Genomic DNA, 21015 nt, shown 5'->3' with positions numbered 1-21015 from the left:
GTGTTAAATGCAGCATGATGAGTGTTGTTAACACAGCTGTATGATATATGGTAAAGTTGTTAAAAGAGTAAATCCTAAGAGCTTTTACCCAAGGAGAAATATTTCTTTTTTTTCTTTTCATTTTATGTATGTTAGAAGATGGATGTTAGGCTTAACCTATTATGATAACCATTTCATAATATATGTATAAATCAAGCCATTATGCTATATTCTTTAACCTTTCACAGTAGTGTACGTCAATTATTTCTCAATAAAACTGAAAAATAAAACCCATGAGGATACGTGCATCCTATCAGATGTCAATTCCCTTGTGGCTCAGCTGGTAAAGAATCTGCCTGCAATGTGCGAGACCTGGTTTTGATCCCTGGGTTTCGATTCCCTGGAGAAGGGAAAGGCTACCCACTCCAGCATTCTGGCCTGGAGAATTCCATGGACTGTATAGTCCATGGGGTTGCAAAGAGTCGGACACAAGTGAGTGACTTTCACTTTCACCTTAAGAAAAACTCTTGCACATGTGCACAGGGAGACAAGTACAGGAGTGTTCAGCCAGCAGTTTGCTGTAGTGGATATGTGGGGGCAGCCTGAGTGTTTATCAATAGAAATACACTGGCAAATAAGTTGGTACCATATTGTTTCATAAAAGATTTCCAAACATGGTCAAGTGAAAAAAGTAAGGTACAGAAAAGTATATGTCATTAACTTAAAAACAAAACCAAGTTCACAAACTGTGTATTTCTGTATTTTTTAGATATGCATACCAAACTGATTGGGAACTGGGATTGGTTTTTAACTTTTTCTATATTGTTTGAATCTTTCAAAGTAATTAAATATATAATTATAAATAATAAACATTAAAAAAATTAAAGACCATGCCAATATTTTATCTGATTAACCAAATGAAATTTCTTTTCTAGTATTAACAATGGAGAGCCAGCATTTTCTAGACAATACAGTGTAAAATGGGACACATTGTTGGTTCTTGGCGTTTTCTTATGTTGTTTTGCTTTTGAGAGCTAAGGTTGAGATGGAAAGGCATGGGCTTTGGAGTCAAATGTTAAGTTTCAATTCTAACTTAGTCATTTTTTAAGACTGAGCAGGTTTCTTAACCTCTCTGAGCTTCAAAAAAAGTCTATTACCTACCTCACTGGGTTGTATAAGTATTACATATGCTAGTTTTCCTCATTTCCCCATCTCCTTTGGTCAAAGGAAATTGGTCTAGCGTGGTCTAAGATCAAAGATAGTCTTGTATGGGTGATAAAATATTTTACCAGAGCATACTGTATCCCTGGATGAGAACATACCAGTAAAGATGGAGAATGTAAATGATTAATTTTAGAGGTTTAACTTTTTAAGCCATTAAGCTATCTATTTATATTTTACAAGATCAAATACTGTATCGTGTTAGTGATTTGGAAATGATATTAAACTTGAAGCTTCTAAACAGTTTACATGACAGGTTGTTGGTTAATAAGGTTACTTTTCTAATAATCTCAGAGAACAGTCTTAATTTAATTCAGCACTTATTTGTTCCATCCAGCATCTGAGTCTCCAAAGGACTCTGACAAAGGAGAAAAAAGTCGGATATAAATGTGGATATATGTATATGCTTTGCTTTTCACTTACACTGCTATTGCTCTTATATCTAGTAATATCTCATATTGTAATTCATGTGAATGTTTTCTAGTAAAACTTGTTTACTCTAGTCCAGGGACTCTGTGTAAAATAATAATCATATAATAAAATGAGTGGTCTAAATAATTGAGGTAGCCCCTCAAGCAAAAATTTCCAAATGGGACCCCTTACCATTTAATTGCAAAATAAACAGCTAATACTTTGATGGTATTTATGCTTGGGAAGAGAGTAAAAAGAAATCGTTTTGGATTTTCCCCATATAAATTAGAGTCTCCTGAGTAATTAGCAGTTAATAAGTGAATGCTTCCTACAAGTTTAAAGGCTATAGCTGAAGTGAGTCTAAATTATGTGTATCGTTATATGTGTAGAGTTTTATGTAGCTCAGTAATCCTTGAAGATAATCTGTAAACATCTTTGGTTGGATGGGCAAACTTTAAATAAGTGAGCAGGAGCTATGGTAGGTTGATGTCTTGGTGTTTGTTGTGCTGAAACCCGTTGTTTTGTGAGTTGCGATGTCTGGAAGGGATACACAGCAACAACTGTCATAATAACAACGGTGATGAACATACACACAGTAAGTGTGCTGCATACTTACTGTGTGCCCAGTGCTGTGCTGAGATTATTGTTGTGTGTGTTGTGTTGTGTGTTAGTTGCTCAGTCGTGTCTGACTTCTTGCGACCCGTGGACTGTAGCCTGCCAGGCTTCTCTGTCCACGGGATTCTCCAGGCAAGAGTACTGGAGTGGGTTGCCATTCCCTTCTCTAGGGGATCTTCCCAGCCCAGGGATCAAACCCGGGTCTCCTGCATTGCAGAGAGATTCTTGACCATCTGAGCCACCAGGGAAGCCCTTTTCTAAAGAAACAGTTTATTATTAGACATAGTCTTCACGTCATACTCAAGTCACAGCAAGCTTGACTGTGGTATCTAGAGATTAAGTGATCAGCAGGAGGTGATTCAACAGAGAACCAAGAAGTTTCTGACCCACAATTGCTTTCACCCACACGGTTCATATAAAGATCACACCGTGCTTACTTATATTTTACTCAGTCATTTCAGTGCAGTGTGTTGGAGGTTTAAGTACTTATCTCAGACCGCGATGCTATCGTGAGCAAGACATGGATCCCTGGGCCTTAGTGTGGATTTCAGAACAATAGAGCCTATTGGTTCACGTTAGAAAACTTAATCCTGGCCTTGTGAAAAACACAGCAAAGCAGAAGAGGAAAAGCCAATCTGAAATGTTTTTCCTTCTCCGAGAGGGCAACTAAGGTGCCCAGATATCTCTGCCCTCCGGGGATGCAGGTGTGCAGTTTTTATTCTTTAATCATTCGCATAAATTAAAGCCTATTCCTTTGCATCTTAAAAATAATATGAAATGACATCCTCAATGTTTTATTGCCAGACAAGAGCTTTGAACTTCCGTCTTATTGACGTTGGATAAAGTGAAAGGATTTTCCAGGGCTGGGTGGTACCTTTAACCACAGAAGGTAACATGGGACTGATAAGAGCTGCACGTGGAGGAAGCCACCAGCAAGAAAGCAATTAGCGAGGAGGGCTCTTTGCACTAGGCTTGTGTGAAATCCTCAGAGAGGAACTTCCTCCTGCCTCTGCGGGTTCTTCTTAATTCCTTCACTTCACCCACGGCTGAAAAGAGCACTAGGTCTTTCTGTTTCTACTTTCTGAGCTAGGGGTGGGTGAGGTGAAGACTTTGTGGTGGGCAGATTCTTTGTAAGAAACTTTGAAACTGGGGACATGTCCTGACTTCACACAAATGCCGATTGGCATGCACACCTGTGCAGGCGGGGACAGGGTAAATACACACAACACACAAACACACTCATACAAATTCACATATGAATTCACATGGACACAGGTGGACCACACCTCTCATGATTTTACTACCAACATACACCCCCTTCCTTTGTGCTCCATGTAAAATGAAGACCATATCTATTATAAAACTTATTATAACATGTCAGTGATGAGGCAGTGTGGTATACAGTGTTAAGAGCATGGGTTCTTGGTAGGACATACCTTGACTCAAGTCTTGGCTTCTGTTCTTACTAGCTGTGTGATCTAGAGAAAGATACTTTATAAATCTCCATTCTCCCTTTTGTATAATGGAAATGTGATCAAAATATCTATCGTAGGATTATTGTGAAAATGAAATAAAATAATGCATGTAAAACAGCACAGTTTCTGGCACATGGTTATTCAGTAAGTTGCACAGGTGCTCAAAATTGGAAGAGCTGTTATTGTTATAATTATTATGTGTAATATAAAGTTCTAAATATCTGATTGGTAGCTGAATGTTAAATAGGTATAGTCCTTTATTTATATTTGTTTTCTTTTTTCCTTTCCCTGCTCCCCATCCCCCACCTTTTTTTTTCTTGCTGCAAAGTCTGTTTTCCAGAAAATTCCTCCCTTTTTTGAGGAAGACAAAAGTACTTTGATTCTAACTGCTCTGAAAACATTTCTCCCTTAAAGGGCTTTCAGATTGACTTTTAGTCCCTGGAGCTAAGACGGAGAAGAAGCAGGATTTGCTTCTAAGTAGAGCCCTTTCATTTCTGCTGTCAAAAAACAAAACAAAAAAACAAACCAAAAAGAAACCCTAATCTTTTGTAGTAGCCTTAGGTAGTTCCAACTCATAAAAGCCTATATATAGCCCATGGAAGGAATCTTTTTGTAAGATAAGGATAAGTGGGTGGAATAAGAGAAGGAAAATACAGAGGTGAAAGTATAGCTGATTTTAATGTTAATTTGGCCACCCCCCACCCCCAGTTTCGTATATACTTAATTATAAAACGATTAATGCCAGAAATTGTCTGTTGTTGTTCTTGTTGTGCCGTGAAACTTGCAGGACCTTAGGGACCTTAGGACTTCCCACCAGGGAAGTCCCAAGAAATTCTCTTGTATTATCTCATGACTTCACTGTCAGTTTGGGCCATTTCTTAGTGAAATAGTTTTCCAGTTGGATGAACTGTTGATGAAGCACGGGTTTTGTTTTCACATCTTTTTGTGGGGTCGGAGTTGGAGAATGTTTGCAGTAGCTGATAGTTGTTAGCTTTGGGAAGCACTCATATCGATAGAGTAAGTCATGGAATGTAAACATGTCATTCATCTGGACTTTAGGCCGGTGTAAACATGGCGAAACTTTAGGTAACCACTGTCAAACAAAGGCTGTCTTGAGTGCAGCTTGGGTAGATAAACGTATTTGCTTTACAAGTCTCACTAAACTACCAGGACTTCAGGAATGTTTTTGTTTTTTTTTAAGTATCTAATTTTACAAATTTTAGGTAATTCCCTCATATTTTCCTGAGGGATGAAAATATGAAAGAGGCAAGTGTCCATCTTGGTAGCAACTTTGTGGAACTGCTGTGGCAGGATATTTATTACTTTGGGGTTTTTTGTTCTTACTGCTCCAGACGAAAATTGTTTTGTTTGTTTTGCTTTTGAAAAAGAAAAAAAATAGGGTGGTAAATGGAAATACTGAATTGGAAGTTTCTACGTGAAGCGTGCCAGGATACCGTTGTTATATCTAAAGACAAAAGTCAGGGAGGGGGAACAAGCGTCTGGGGAGCACCTGCTGTGTTAGAAGCTCTGCTGTACCACTGAAGCAGACTTCCAATAGCCCTTTGAGATAGACTTTTAATGAGATATATCATCAAGAAAACAAAGCATTGTGGTTTAAGAATAGTGACAATGTTATTACCCACATTTTACAGGAGGAAATAGGCTTGCAGACTAATTTGCCCAAGGTCGCACAGCTAGGAACTTGGTGGGCTAAGGATGAAACTCGGGTCTCTCAGAACTCCAGAGCCCAAGTTCTAACCAGCGATTGTTAAACTTCAGGATACGTAAGAAACTTCAAGGGTACCTGTTAAAATTACTGGGTTCCGGTTAGAATTTTAAGATCATGAAGTCTGAGATAGTGCCAGGTGAGGAATCTGCATTTTAATAGGGTGTCTCAGGCGGTTCAGATTAAGTTGATTGACCACTTTAGAGAAAGAATTAAATTCTGTTTCTGTCATCACTCATACGTGGAATCTAAAATATGACGCAAATGAACTTATTTACAAAACAGAAACAGACCCACAGACACAGGTAACAAATATATGGTTACCAAAGGGGAAGGCGTGGAGGGATAAATTAGGAGCTGGGGATTAGCAGATACAACTACTATTTATAAAATAGATAAATAGGGTTCTACTGTATAGCACAGGAAACTAGATTCCAGCTTCTGTAATAACTATAATGGAAAAGATATGAAAAAGAACATATGTGTATATAACTGAATCATTTTTCTATACACCAGGAACTAACACAACATTGTACATCAACTATACTTCAATTTAAAAATAAATACATAAAATTACGTTTCTTTCCACACTTGATAAAGAAGGAAACAGGCGCAGATTACATAACTATCCAAGATTATGCTGTCAGACAGAGTCATGATTCCAGCCCAGGTCTAATTCTAATACTCATCACACCCTTTATTACAAGCCTATGATGAAGTCACACATCTGCTAGTCACAACAAATGTGGGAAACATGGCTTCTGATAAATCGGGCCACCCAGATTTCATGGTCTTCTTACTTACCAAGGTTAATAACTTTTAACATCTTTACTGAAATCTTCATGGTCCTTAAACTTTTTCAGTTACTTTTTTTTTTTTAATGGAAGAATTGAGTTTTCCTTGCAGTCAGGCATAGAATCATTACTCCCTAGGGTAAATTTCTGAGCCATGCAGAAGTGGAAGGAGGTGGGAAGAAAGAATTCCCAGGTGTATCTGCTAAATGGTGCTAAAGCTCCTCACCTTTATCACTGAAATAAAGAGCGAATGGCTGATATTAATACTGACAGCCAATCAAATGGCAGCAGGTCTTCTGCAGCATCTCCCTTCTACCCACTGAGACTGTAGCTCAGCAAGGGCCATGAGTTGGTTCACCTACTGCAGTCCACTTCCTAGAGCAGAGCCAGCGCCTCGATTGGCTTTCATGCCTTACTGGGGTTTGGAGGGTTGTTTTTTTTTTTTTAATCTCCCTCTCACTTTCTCTCTCTCTGTCTCTCTTTTTTTTTTTTTGTAGCCCAGCGACATGTCCTCACATACGTGGAGGATGCAGTCTGCCAGCTGCTAGAGAACAAGGAAGATATTAGCCAATATGGCATTGCCAGATTCTTCACAGAATAGTAAGTACCTGAGTGCTTTGCCTCTAGGGCAGGTCCCGAAGAGGCTTTTGGAAGCAGGCAAGATGCATGAAAAGTAGAGCAGGGCAGCGCTGATGAAGCAGTGGCAGTGGATGCTTAGTTTTGGTAGATGAGTTGAGGGCTGCCCAAACATGTTTTGGAACACGCTTTTGGTGCAGCCAGTTTTGTCTAATGATGAGTCTAGTGAGTAGTCACAACTCTAGAAGCTCAACAACTGCTCGTTTGATCCATCGCTACCACTGCTGTTCAGTCGCTCAGCTCTTTGTGACCCCATGGATAGTAGCCCGTCTGGTCCTCTGTCCATGGGATTCTCCAGGCAAGAATCCTAGAGTGGGTGGCCGTTTTCCTCCTCCAGGGGATCTTCCCGACCCAGGGATCAAACCCCCATCTCCTGCTTGGCAGGATAATTCTTCACCACTGAGACCCCTGGGAAGCCCTGTTTGATCTTTTAGATCTGTTTTTTTGTTTGTTTGTTTTTTAGGTTCCTCTCATAATTTTTAACTTTTCCCATTATTCAGAATATTCACTCTGATTTCCTTTAGTCTGTGTCCTGTTAGCCTGTGTTTTTCTTGGCTGGCTTTTTTTCACGGAAATGTTTAGGATGATATTCCCCTGCAGTTTTCCTTCCAGAGGATGCTGCGTCCATCACTTAAGAATTTAAGATTATTTCTAGAGGTAGGACATCTTTCATAGATTATATCTGTAAGGAGTTGTGTTTCTTTATAAAGTATGTTTGGAGGGGTAAAAGTCAAGATGATTATCCATTTTTTTTAATTTATAAAAAATGGTTTTCTTTAAGTTTTATTGAGATATAATTGATATACAGCATTGTACAAGTTTAAGATGCATAGCATAGTGATTTGATTTACATACATCATGAAGTGCTTATCACCATAAATTTAGATGAACATCTATCATCTTAGATAATTAAAGAAATAGAAAAAAACTTTTTTCTTTTGATGAGAACTCTTAGGATTTCCTCTCTTAACAATTCTTATGTGTAACATATGAAATTTTCATATGTAACATACATTATTATATCCCCAGTACTTGTTTATCTTATAACTGGAAGTTTTGATTACCTTTATCCAATTCCTCCTATCCCTCCCCACCTCTGATAACCCCAAATCTGATCTCTATACTGTTTGTTTTTTAAAAAACTTTTTGTTTTGTTTTGGAGTGTAGCCAATTCACAGTGCTGTAATAGGTGAACAGCAAAGGGACTCAGCGGCCTGTGTACGTGTATCTGTTCTCCCCCCAGACTCCCCTGCCACCCAGGCTACCACACACCCCCCAGACCCCCCTGCCACCCAGGCTACCACACACCCCCCAGACCCCCCTGCCACCCAGGCTACCACACACCCCCCAGACCCCCCTGCCACCCAGGCTACCACATACCATGGAGCAGTTTGATGCGCTCCACATTAGGTCCTTGCTGGCTATCCATTTGCAATATAGCAGTGTGTACATGTCCATCCCAAACCGAGTTTGGTTTTGAACTATAGTTGACCTAGAACACTGTTAGTTCCTGTTACACCGCATAGCAATGTAATACTCCTTGTACACTTGACACTGATTACTACCACAAGTCTAATTATGATAGTTCACTATACAAAGATATTACTTAGTTTTTTTAAAATTTTAGATATTAGTTACGGACCATATTCTCCTCACTGTACACTTCATACCCATAAGTCACTTTTTTGTTATGCCACCAGAATTTACCTCTTAAACTCTCTTACCTATTTCTTTCTTTTTGATATCACAAAACTGCTTTTAGGCTGAATGAGATAATCAGTTTAAAATACCTTGGTCTTCATGAAAGGATATGCTAAAGAAATTTAAAACATTATTTTTATTACCAAATTGCCATCACATATTTATATAATCATTTTTGTGTTCTTTTCTCTTTTTTTCTGGTTTATTGTAAGCGTTTTAAGAAAGGAAGAATAGCTCTTGCAGGCTATCCTATTCTAAGGTGAATCATGAGCTCAGGTCTATTCTTGAAAACAATTTTTTTTCCTTTCTATTCTCCAGAGGTTCCTTGAAGATTAGACATCTCTTCTAATGGCCTAAACTTGGGTTGCTGTTAGGGGAATTCTTGACTCACTCTCATTCTTTTGCTGAGCTATAAGTCTTGCAAATTAAATCTAGATTTTTTTATGGGTTGGAATTTCAAGTTTCTGGGAAAAACAGGCTTTCCAGGATCAGAGCTGGTTCCTTGCCTTCCCCCAGTCGTCTAAAAGAGGATGAAATAGAGCAAGGCATCTTCCTTGTTCTCATGGTATGGGCTGAAGCAAACGAAGTGGGATGGGAATAAAGACCGAGATCAAATAGCCTTGCTTGCTTTACAGAACTGACAAGCCTAGGGGTCAAGTTTCTAGGCCATTTAATCTGTACCAGCACCCTTGAGCCTCCTTGCCAAGTGAAATATGATTCTTCTGGGGGCAATGCTTCTTCCTGGCTTGGTTCATTTTACTCTATGCTCCCTCCCCCATCTCCTTTACGTTTTTTCCCTACTATGCTGGTTCCTGAGGGTAGGCATCATTTCTCCTTCATCTCTGTATTCCCATTGCCTGGCATGCATGATGCCTTGTATCTGATAGATGTTAGGTAAATATTTGTTCAATCTATAGCTGTATATATATTTTAAGTTATTGAATACTATCTACCTGGTGGCTCAGTGGTAAAGAAATCCGCCTGCCAATGCAGGAGACACAGGTTCGATCCCTGGGTCAGGATGATCCCCTGGAGTAGGAAATGGCAAGTCACTCCAGTATTCTTGCCTGGAGAATCCCATGGAAGAGAAGCCTGGTGGGTTACAGTCCATGGGGTTGCAAAAGAGTCAGACACGACTTACTGACTAAACAGCAAACATTTCTATCTACCCTTTACTCTTCATTTTAGTATGAATAAGGACTATCTCTTGTTCTTTTTTTCTTTTTTGTTGATTGTTTTTGATAAAGTTCTATATCCTGCCATTTAAGAAGCTATGTACCAGAATTCCCTGGTGGTCTAGTGGTTAGGGCCCCTCACTTTCACTGCAGGGGGTATGGATTATATCCTTGCTGGGGAACTAAAGTCCTGCTTGCTCTGCAGCCTGGCCGAAAAATAAAGAAGCAGCTGTATACCACGGATGTACCATGTAGCGTGGGTTCCAAAAGTGAACCCGCTAGTCTGTGTAACTAATACTGAACTCTAATAAGGCTTATAACTATTTCCAAATGCTATTGACTATAGCTTTTATCTAGCAGTACACTGTTGGGGAAAAAAGAGTCTTAAGATTTTCCACAGTGCTGATAGAAATCTAGTTACCAAGCGAGCAGTTTCTTGTCCTCAGAAAACTAAAAATTACATAATATATGTGAATGGCACATACTTGACATTTCTATAACTCTAAGACAACTATATTGGCCTGAGGCAAGTTATTTTGAGAAGTGAGCCAGCATCAAAGCTCCAAAATCCTTTAGGGAAAAAAAAAAACTTGGAAGATGTACGATTAAATGGGAAGTGGTATTTGGTAGTCAAGGAGACCTGCATGGTAGAAGCTCCTGACTTTCCTTTGATTGTGAATTTAACTTATGTAGTGAAAATCCCTCTTTCACAGGCCTCAGTTTTGTATTGATTTGTAGAAGCATAAGGAAGTGAAAAGCTTCCCAGATGGCTTAGTGGGTGAAGAATCTGCCTGCTATGCAGGAGACACAGGAGACACGGGTTTGATCCCTAGGTTGGGAAGATCCTCTGGAGGAGGAAATGGCAACCCACTCCAGTATTCTTCCTGGAAAATCCCATGGACAGAGGAGCCTGGTGGGCTACAGTCCATGGGGTCCAAAGAGTCAGACAGAACTGAGCAACTAAGCACTGCTGCTGCTGCTGCTGCTGCTGAGTCGCCTCAGTCGTGTCCGACTCTGTGCGACCCCAGAGACGGCAGCCCACCAGGCTCCCCCGGCCCTGGGATTCTCCAGGCAAGAACACTGGAGTGGGGTGCCATTTCCTTCTCCAATGCATGAAAGTGAAAAGTGAAAGGGAAGTCGCTCAGTCGTGTCCAACTCTTAGCGACCCCATGGACTGCAGCCCACCAGGCTCCTCCGTCCATGGGATTCTCCAGGCAAGAACACTGGTGTGGGGTGCCATTGCCTTCTCCAATGCACACACACACACAGTGAAGTGAAAAGAACGGAGCCCTGGGAGGAAGAGCTGCTATCCTTGTAAGTCCTCACTCTATAATCTTGAGCCAATTGCTGAAATTTTCTGGGCTCAGCTGCCTCATCTGTGAAATGGGCATAATAAAGTCTAACATGCTAATAAAAATGATGTGATAGTTATATATTATAATAAAGTTTTTATCAAACTCATACTATATTTCAGTAACTATAATTCTTTGAAGTAGGTAATATTATTATCTCTGTTTTATAGATGAGGAAACTGAGGCTCAGAAAGGTTAAAATAGCTTCTATCAGTTCATGAGCTACAGAATTAAGAACCAAGCTTCACCTGCGGTATTAAAAAGCCACTGTTCTCTACTGTCTCCAAGTCGCTCTAATGCCTAATGTTACTGGAGGCCTAACCAGATAATAATTTGAGGTCTCTTCTTGCTATAATTTCTAAATTCTTTGAGGTTTCCCTTATGAATTATACTTCACACAGGTTATCACACAGCTTTGTCTGGTGACCTCAATACATTGCCATTTAAATGTTTAACACTGGCCTTTTGGAGGGGATAAATTGGAGCTATCTCTAAACAATAGGAAACATAATTTTTTTAAAAAATGTGTTGGGCTTCCCCGGTGGTCCAGTGGTTAAGAAGCCGCCTTGGAATGGAAGGGACACCAGTTTGATCCCTGGTCTGGGAAGATCTCACACGCCACAGAGCAGCTAAGCCCGTGCACCAAAACTACTGAGCCAGTTTGCTAAAGCCCGTGAGCTGCAACTAGAGAAAGCCCACACACAGCAGTGAAGACCCACCACAGCCAAAAAATTAAATACATAAATCTCTTAAAAAATATGTTAAGTGCGCACTTCCATCTCCCAGTTTCAAGTTCAGACGTTGATATTTTCATACAATAAATGGTGGATAATTTACCTTTTTTTCAGTTCAGTTCAGTTGCTCAGTCATGTCCAACTCTTTGCGACCCCATGAATCGCAGCACACCAGGCCTCCCTGTCCATCACCAACTCCTAGAGTTCACCCAAACTCACGTCCATTGAGTCAGTGATGCCATCCAGCCATCTCATCCTCTGTCGTCCCCTTCTCCTCCTGCCCCCAATCCCTTCCAGCATCAGAGTCTTTTCCAATGAGTCAACTCTTCGCTTGAGATGGCCAAAGTACTGGAGTTTCAGCTTTAGCATCATTCCTTCCAAAGAACACCCAGGGCTGATCTCCTTTAGGACGGATTGGTTGGATCTCCTTGCAGTCCAAGGGACTCTCAAGAGTCTTCTCCAACACCACGGTTCAAAAGCATCAATTCTTCGGCACTCAGCTTTCTTCACAGTCCAACTCTCACATCCATACATGACTACTGGAAAAACCATAGCCTTGACTAGACAGACCTTTGTTGGCAAAGTAATGTCTCTGCTTTTGAATATGCTGTCTAGGTTGGTCATAACTTTCCTTCCAAGGAGTAAGCATCTTTTAATTTCATGGCTGCAATCACCATCTGCAGTGATTTTGGAGCCCCAAAAAATAAAGTCTGCCACTGTTTCCACTGTTTCCCCATCTATTTCGCATGAAGTGATGGGACCGGATGCCATGATCTTAGTTTTCTGAATGTTGAGCTTTAAGCCAACTTTTTCACTTTCCTCTTTCACTTTCATCAACAGGCTTTTTAGTTCCTCTTCACTTTCTGCCGTAAGGGTGGTGTCATCTGCATATCTGAGGTTATTGATATTTCTCCCGGCAATCTTGATTCCATCTTGTGCTTCTTCCAGCCCAGCGTTTCTCATGATGTACTCTGCATATAAGTTAAATAAGCAGGGTGACAATATACAGCCTTGACGTACTCCTTGTCCTATTTGGAACCAGTCCGTTTGAACAATGATAAAGATTACTCTTCCAAATTCTTTTTGGAAGGTTTTTCTGCCGATTTTCTTCTGTGGATTGGCTTGCCCTCTCACCTGTGCCGTCACTCCATGGAGGTTGGTGTTTCCAACAAATCCATGATTGTTCCAGCAAATCTGGATAAGCTGTAAAACATGAGTAGCTAAGCTGTACTCTGTGTGTGTGTGTGTGTGTCTGTAAGACTGTGAGCTCTTCAGATCAGATTCCTCTGGACACTCTTGAAAGAAGGATACCAGATCCCGGAGGATTTTCTTTTATTTGTATGCAACCTCTACCTCTGAATGTTGTCTTTCAACCAGTGGAAGGTAAAAGGAATTGACATTTAGAGGTGCCGCTCTAAGAATAGACCAAGTGTCAGCACCGGGTCAGGACCTTTGAAGAAGTACATCCAAGAAAAAGAGGCTAGAATAGAGTAGCTGTAACTTAGAAACCGCAGTAGAGTGTGACCAGGTTCTTGTGGCAAAGATAAAATGAGAAATGTGGTTTTTTAAGACACTGGAAAATAATGATGAGAGAAAAACAGGCTGAAATCTGAGAATTCCTATCACGATTGGGAACCATTCTTCACAGGCTAAATTGATAGTTACAACCCTGTGGCATCAGGGAGCTTGACCTCCACGTACTAATATAGAAAAGAATGGTACTCTGTGGTCTTGGTTGGTGGGCCCAGGAGGGCTCTTTTTTATGATCAAGTGTCTTGTTTTTGTTTTTTTTAAATGATGATTTTAGCTTCCTAGGGAAGTTTGCATGACGACTACTTTGGTTACAAGTACATATACAGATTACCTTCATTGACGGAGGTTTATCTTAAGGATATGTGAGACTATATGACAACGCTTCTTGAGTTCATTCATGCAGTGATTATTTTTGAGCACTACTAGTGCCTGTGTGTATTTGGCAAGGAAGGAGAGTGGTGAACAAGACAGATAAGATATTAATAATTGCCCCCATGGACCGGGAGGTTTGGTGAGAGATAGTCAATAAACAAGTAAACTGATGACGACAGTAGCTAATAGTAGATAAACACTTGCTGTCTTCTGGGCATTGTCCCAAGTCTGTAACATGTATTATGTCATTTAATTCTCAAAAATACTACGAGGTGGAGTATTAGTATTATCTTCATTTTTTACATTAGGAAATTCAGGCACACAAGAGTAACATTCCCCAGGTTATACAACTGATACTAACAAGATAAACAACAAAGAAGTAACTAGAATAATGTGATATATAGAATGGCCAGGAAGGCCACTGGGAGGGGATGGCATTTGATGGCTTATCAAATTATTATTGATAATTTATCAATTTATAATTTATCAAACTTATTATTTGAGGGCTCAAATTATAGAGTGATTGGCTTCTCATTCGAGAGCTGATAAGTTACTTCAGCTCAGGTGACTTACCTTGTTTTTGTCCACCTTTATCACCTAGGCTTTCTTTGTCCAAAAAAGAAAATTTGACTAATTTTATGTGCTGCTTCTCAGAGTGGAATACCTTTAACAGGTAGTAGTCATAAAAATCTACCTTATAGGTAATTGGCCTCTCTCTTGGGCGCTGCTTGTATATAATAAGTAAGAATAATAAAATAATTAGTCATAAAATTATTTGTGTTATTTAATATATACTATATATAGTTTAAATATGGAGATGGAAGTATTTATCAATTTTCGAAAAAATCATTAATTCCATTCTGATACATATCAATTATCAGAATTCAGTTGGGAACTTGCATGCTTGTTTTATATGCTTTAGTAGTAAAAGGTGCCAGCATCAAATTCCTTTTTTTATTGTTTTAGTTAGAATAAGTCCATGAAATGTGAGTTTCATTAATTTACTCTTGGAGGAAAGGAGAGTCCAATAGTGCATATTCTTAAATCATTTAAAATGTAACTCTAATGAAAACAATCCATGGTTATAAAGCATGTATTACTTTTTCTTTTTTAAACAGGTGCTCTAAGCCCTATGAAAGATGACCCACTTCTCTCCTCAGTAATCTAGAACGATCAGGGCGTAAACTTGCAGTTCTAAAGTTGGCAGGTTTTGTAGGATTATCCAGCACCCAGCATTTAAGTCGTGTTTGGGCTCCTCTTGTGCCCATGGTAACAGAGGAGCAGGTCTGGAGCACTGAGAAGCACATGAGAACAAGCTAGGACCTCGCTGATTTTCAGGCTCGTAGCTCTGATGAGGAGCAGACCCCAGACTTCTCTGGGCCGTTTCTGCTCCACATTCTCCCGACTGATTGTTGTAAAGTTGAGCCAAAGTGTAGCATGATGAAGTAATGGTGACTAATCACATCACAGGCGTCTTCACCAGGGGTAACGCTTGTCCTGGCCTGCTGCTCATCCCCATCTTTTCTCCAAGGTTCAGTTCTTAGCTGCAGTTGACATTCTGTAACAGAAAGTTATCCACTTTTCACTGCCACCATCTGCATCCTCAGAGGGTTGCCTGGAATAGATTTTGCCGTAGCTGAAGCAATCCTGCCCTCACTGATCCTGGCCCAGGCATTTCTGTTAAGCCATCATTTATGAAATCCATAGAGGATTCTGGTTCTTTTCTATATTACCAGAGGCATCTTGTAGAAAAAGGACGCCAAGGAAACATAGTGGCGGGTTTGAAAGTCTTTTGAAGCTTAAAAATCCAGGTTCACTGAGGATGTAAGAAGCTGCTTATTTGCCTAGAATCCATCTTTCTCCTCCAGGCCATTCATGTCTTGAGCACAGGAAGCCATCCAGCAGCACTTGACCTGGCGGCCGAGGAAGGCATTTCACAGCCCAGCGGCCCCTGACTCCTTTAGAAGTCGGAGTCAAAGGCTATGGAAGTAATAATTGGGCCCAGATTCTCCCTGTCAGGATAGACCCTACTTCCCCACCCCCTCCCTGCTACAAGTTAAGAGGAGTTTAGCTGTCATGAAACCGTTCAATAAGAGGAACTGAAGGAACTCCATCCTTGGCTGAAGTATTCTCAACACCCAGTGATACTGTTTCTGCTTTCATAGGAGCTGCTCTTACAGCTAAGGTATCATTCTCCACACTGAACTGTTTCCCCTTAGAGAAATTACTTGATTTATTTTAATCTATAAATAATATAAAGGCCCAGTCCAAGCCCTGATATTCCTTCTCACTCTGGTCATTCCCTGAGTGCCCCTCCGGCAATCAAGTAGACACACAAATCTGAGGTAACATGTCAATAGTGCTATTGCTAATCAGACGTTAAGAAGCTTTACCTAATCAACAGTACAACCATTTAAATGAATCAGGGCTTCCCTCCTGGCTCAGCGGTAAAGAATCTGGCCTGCCAGTGTAGGAGACACTGGTCGGATCCCTAGGCCGGGAAGATCCCACCTGCCACGGAGCAGCTAAGCCCGTGTTGCCCCAACTCCTGAGCCTGTGCTCTAGAGCCCCGGGAGCTGCGACTCCTGAGCCCACGCGCCGCAGCTACTGAACCCCGGGCACCCAGAGCCCGTGCTCTGCAACAAGAGAAGCCACCCCAATGAGAAGCCCTCACACCCCAACTTGAGAGTAGCCCCTACTCACCACAACTAGAAAAAAAACTCGCACAGCAGCAAAGACCTAGCACAGCCAAAAATAAAGAAATAAAAAAAAATTTAAAAAAATTCATCAGTGGTTTTAATTTCTCCCATAATTTGCTCGCAACTCTAGATGGTCTGCGGTGCTGGCAGCACAGGCCTGGCATGAGAGCAGGGAAGGGTGACACAGTCTGGTACCTTGAACCAGAAGGTTGTTAATGAACTGAGATGGGGGTGGGAGGGAGACAGGGGAGGGAGGATGGACAGTCAGATTTTTGGCAGCCACACAAAGGTCTTTCTTCCCCGAGAAAAGGGAAACGAAAGTCCAATGAAGCTTCTCTCTGTTACTGTGATTTGTTTAGATGTCCGCCTGTGCGTCGCTTCCAGCCCCGTGGCAGGTGCATCTCTGCAGTCAGTGACTTGCCCACAAAACAAACTGTTTCTCAGTATCCCTCAAGAAGGGTCGTATCCAACCAAGTCCCTGTCTGAGGTCAGAACTGAGCGCTCTTTTCTTCAGCTAACAGGTGCGGCTCTGATCAGCATGGTGTGCGTACGCATGCGTGCTCAGTCATATCCGACTCTTCGCCACCCTATGGACTGTAGCCCGTCAGGCTCCTCTGTCCACGGGATTCTCCAGGCAAGAATACTAGAGTGGGTTGCCATTTCCTTCTCCAGTATCTGACTTTATGTATTGATGATTCATTTTCATGTAAGTCTCATTCCTGTTTAGCTCCAGTTTTCTGGGATGTTTGCATCCCTCCTATTTCATGGCGTTTTTGGAAAGTGATAGTATTTCTCTTTAAATAGTATTGGAGATGAAGATCCTTAGGACTTGTTAGTCTTTATTGTTTGCTGTAACACTGCGTGCACTGTTTGGATTAAAGACATTTGATGATTTTCTACATGACTGGTAGCCATTTAGTGTTAGTTTATTCAGAGAATAACCTAAGAAAGCTTTTTTTTCCCCCAACATATAAGCTATTTCCTCACTTCCTGTCTCTACCCTCTTTTCCTCTTGGCTGCCAAGGTTTTAAAAATGCAAGGTGTCATGGGAGACCTGAGTCAGTCAAGCCTATCCAACTTGTATTGTTCCTGTTCCTAGCTCCAGCAGTACAATGATGTGCTGAGGGTAATGAAAAGCAGACATTCTCTGCTGAGGTCATTGCTCGTCACACTGGCAACTTGCTCCAGGAAGCTGTTTATCTGTGCTTGCTGAGCCAAGCTCCAGCCTCCAAACAGTTGGAATGTATTGAGAAATCACAGAGCCCGAGGAGAGACTGTTGCACGGGCAGTTCCAGGCAGGGAGAGTATATTCACACCACACAAGTTACAGTTTACATGTTCCTGTGCACGGCCTCAGACTTCACCTTCTGTGCAATATATGTGCCCTCTCACAGGGGGTTAACCGAGAGAGCTCTGTTCACATTGCCCCGAACATCCACGAACTTGCTGTGAGGAAAAAAAGATATTATAGAAAACTTGATGTAAAAAGCACCTTTTTTAAGGTAGTGTTTTTCTGAGTCAGGTTTGTTGTTTAGAATCTTAAACCATATAGGCCCAATCTCTAAGGCATCCCCAAATGATATTCCATGCATGGTTTTTCCAACTAAATATTTTTCTTCATGCCTTTACCAAAATAGCAAGTATTGTTACAGAGCTTTAAATGTGGTCTATATCCATAGGAATATAAGATATGGTCACGTGGCTTCACGCGTGTAATCTGGTTGAGGAGTTAATGCTTATTGATTAATAACTAGAGAACCATTCAAGACCTTATATAATGGCTTTAAATCGTGCTTGGAGATCTGAGAGTATGGTGAAATAATGGGCACTAGAGTAATTACATCATAGAAGAATTTGTCTTGACCTGTGTGATGGTTAATTTTATGTGTTAACTTGACTAGGCTAAGGGGTGACCTGATAGCTGGTAAAACATTATTTCTGGATGCATCTATGAAGAGGTTTTCAGAGGAGATTAGCATTTGAACCAGTAAACTAAAGAAAGATTGCCCTCCCCAGTGCATTTGGGCATCATCTAATCCATTGACCTGAGTAGAACAAAAAGGTAAAGAAAGGTGAATCTGCTCTCATTGCTTGAGCTGGGAAGTCCATTTTCTCCTGCCCTTAGACACTGGTATTCCTGGTTCTCAAGCCTCTAACCTGAACTAGAACTTAAACCACTGGCCCCCTGCTTCTTGGTCATTCAGACTCAAACTGGAACTTATACTGTTGGCTCCTCTGGCTCTTAGGCCTTTAGACTTGGTTGAATTTACCAACTTTTTTGGTTCTTGAGATTACAAATGGCAGATCATTGGACTTTTTGGCCTCCATAATCACATGAGTCAATTCCATGATCAGGTAAGCTAAATCTCCTCATATATATATATCTGTTTCTCTGGATAACCCTGATTAATATAACCTGGAAAGGTGAGTAGAATATGGATAAGTGAAAAAGAAAGAAGTATTTTTATATGACTTGAAAGCACTGTAGTACAGTGGTTAAGAACACAGACTTTGGAATCAGATCTATGTTCGAGATCTGATTTCGAGCCTGCCATTTAACTTGTATGTAATCTTGGGCAGGTTGCTTACCCTTACCTATAAAATAGGGAGATTCATATAAACATAAAATTATATGTTACATGATTGATAGAAGGTTTAAATAAGATAATGAGTATAAAGTGCTTGGCATTCTACCTAAGACATACTAAGTGTTGGATAAATAATAGCTACTGCTACTATTGTTCTTTCATTAAAAAATATTTACTGACTGCATTTTGTTAGTGTTCTAGACACTAGGGGATACAGAAGTGAACAGAACAGACAAGATCTCAACCTTCATGGCACTTCCACTTAAAATTAGCTATCATTCTGAAACTATCTTTGTTTCATTATTTTCTCTTTTAACTATTTTAGACTTACCAAAAAAATCACAAAAATATTATTGAGTTTCTATAGCCAGCTTCCATTATTCCATTCTTTCACCCAGCTTCCATTAATGTTAACATTTTCTATAACCATAGTATAGTTATGAAGATCAGAGACTTATTAATTGAAAACTATTAATTATAGGCTTTATTGGAATTTTCACCTCCATTTTTGAAGGCCAGTTTTTTCTTGTATAAATTCTAGGTTGGCAGTTTGGCGCTTTGCATATACCATTCCATTATCTTCTTGTTTACACCATTTCTGTTGAGAAGTGAGTTATCAGTCTTATTCTTATACCTTTGAAAATAATCTATCCTTTTACAATAATCTCTTACTACTTTTTGGATATTTGGTCTGATTTTTCCTAGTTTTTCTGTGATGTGCCTAGATTTGCTTTTCTTTATATTTATAAACTATTTGGGATTCTTAAGTGTTTCTTGAACATGTAACTTGACATCTTTTATCAGTTTGGGAAAGTTCTCAATTTTTAGCTTTTCAAATTTACCTCTGTTCCACTATCTTCACTTCTTCTGGAATTCTGATTACACAACCATTAGACTTTTTCATGGTGTCCTCTCTTACGTATTTTCTGCATTTTTTTTCATCATTTTGTCTTTCAATGTGAATATTTTTTTCTGAACTATTTTTACAGTTCATCAATTCTCCTTTTATTTATGTCTTATTTGCTGTTAAACCCATCTATTGAGTTCTTACCTCCCAATTATTGTATTGTTTTTTGTGTGTGTGTTTACTGTGGCACTTTTAATCAGTCTTTTAAATACAAAAGAAGGAAAGGGAAATTGCAAGTTGGGGAAACTATCAGTATAATGGTTGAAAGTTAGTCTGAAGAAACTAATCTCTTCTGAAAACATCTTCATAGACACATCCAGAAATAATGTTTTACCAACTATCGGAGCACTCCTTAGCCTGGTCGGATTGATATGAAAAGTAACCATCACACAGTCTTGCCTCCCCTACACTGCATCTTAAATCTTTCTTATTTTTATTTCCAACAGCAAAATAGATTTTAATTAGCTTACTTTCTATAATTTATTCTAGATTATTGTGAAAACCTTAGTTTTCAAATAGTAGTTCAAATATGGGTTTTTTTGGTTTGTTTCATTTTTTAAAGACTTATCTTTAGAGCAGTTTTATGTTCACAGGAAGGTAGAGATTTTTTTATATATCCTCTGCTCCCCCAAAATACGTGCTTCTCTCATGCCAACATCCCACCAGAAAAGCTGCTTGTTACAGTTTATGAGCCTATCTTGACACGTCATTATCACCCAAAGTCTACAGTTTACCTCAGTTGTGTCCGACTCTTTGAGACCCTGTGGATCGTAGCCTGCTAGGCTCCTCAGTCCATGGCGTTCTCCAGGCAAGAATACTGGAGTGGGTCGCCACGCCCTCCTCCAGGGAAATCTTCTCCCCCTGGGGATGGAACCCGCATCTCCTGTGTATCCTGCATTGCAGGCAGATTATTTATCCACTGAGCCACCTGGAAAACCCAGTTTACCTTAGGGTTCACTCTTGATATTGTACATTCTCTGGGTTTGGACAGATGTATAATGGCTCATATCCATCATTGTAATATCATACAGGGTATTTTTTAGTGCTCTAAAAATCCTCTGCTCCGGGACTTCCCGGGTAGTCCAGTGGTTAAGAAC

The 21015-nt window shown here is 40.2% G+C and overlaps 1 protein-coding gene across 4 annotated transcripts in view; it reads left to right on the top strand.

The window, feature by feature from the left end:
- Positions 1-21015, top strand: part of C16H11orf49 (chromosome 16 C11orf49 homolog) — a 210775-nt gene that overhangs the window by 43115 nt on the left and 146645 nt on the right. For 2 of the 4 annotated variants that reach the window (XM_006042412.4, XM_006042411.4), the window contains exon 2: positions 6719-6821. The exons of 1 other annotated variant lie outside the window; for it this stretch is intronic. In XM_006042412.4, the coding sequence (XP_006042474.1) occupies positions 6719-6821 (103 nt within the window). Of the gene's footprint in view, positions 1-6718; positions 6822-16937; positions 17130-21015 lie in introns of all 4 variants that reach the window. One more of the 4 variants, XM_044929193.2, reaches the window with a different exon arrangement.

Source organism: Bubalus bubalis, chromosome 16, assembly GCF_019923935.1.
Source record: "Bubalus bubalis isolate 160015118507 breed Murrah chromosome 16, NDDB_SH_1, whole genome shotgun sequence".
Taxonomy (NCBI): domain Eukaryota; kingdom Metazoa; phylum Chordata; class Mammalia; order Artiodactyla; family Bovidae; genus Bubalus; species Bubalus bubalis.
Note: the sequence above shows the minus strand (reverse complement) of the source record. Positions and strands in the feature narration are given on the sequence as shown.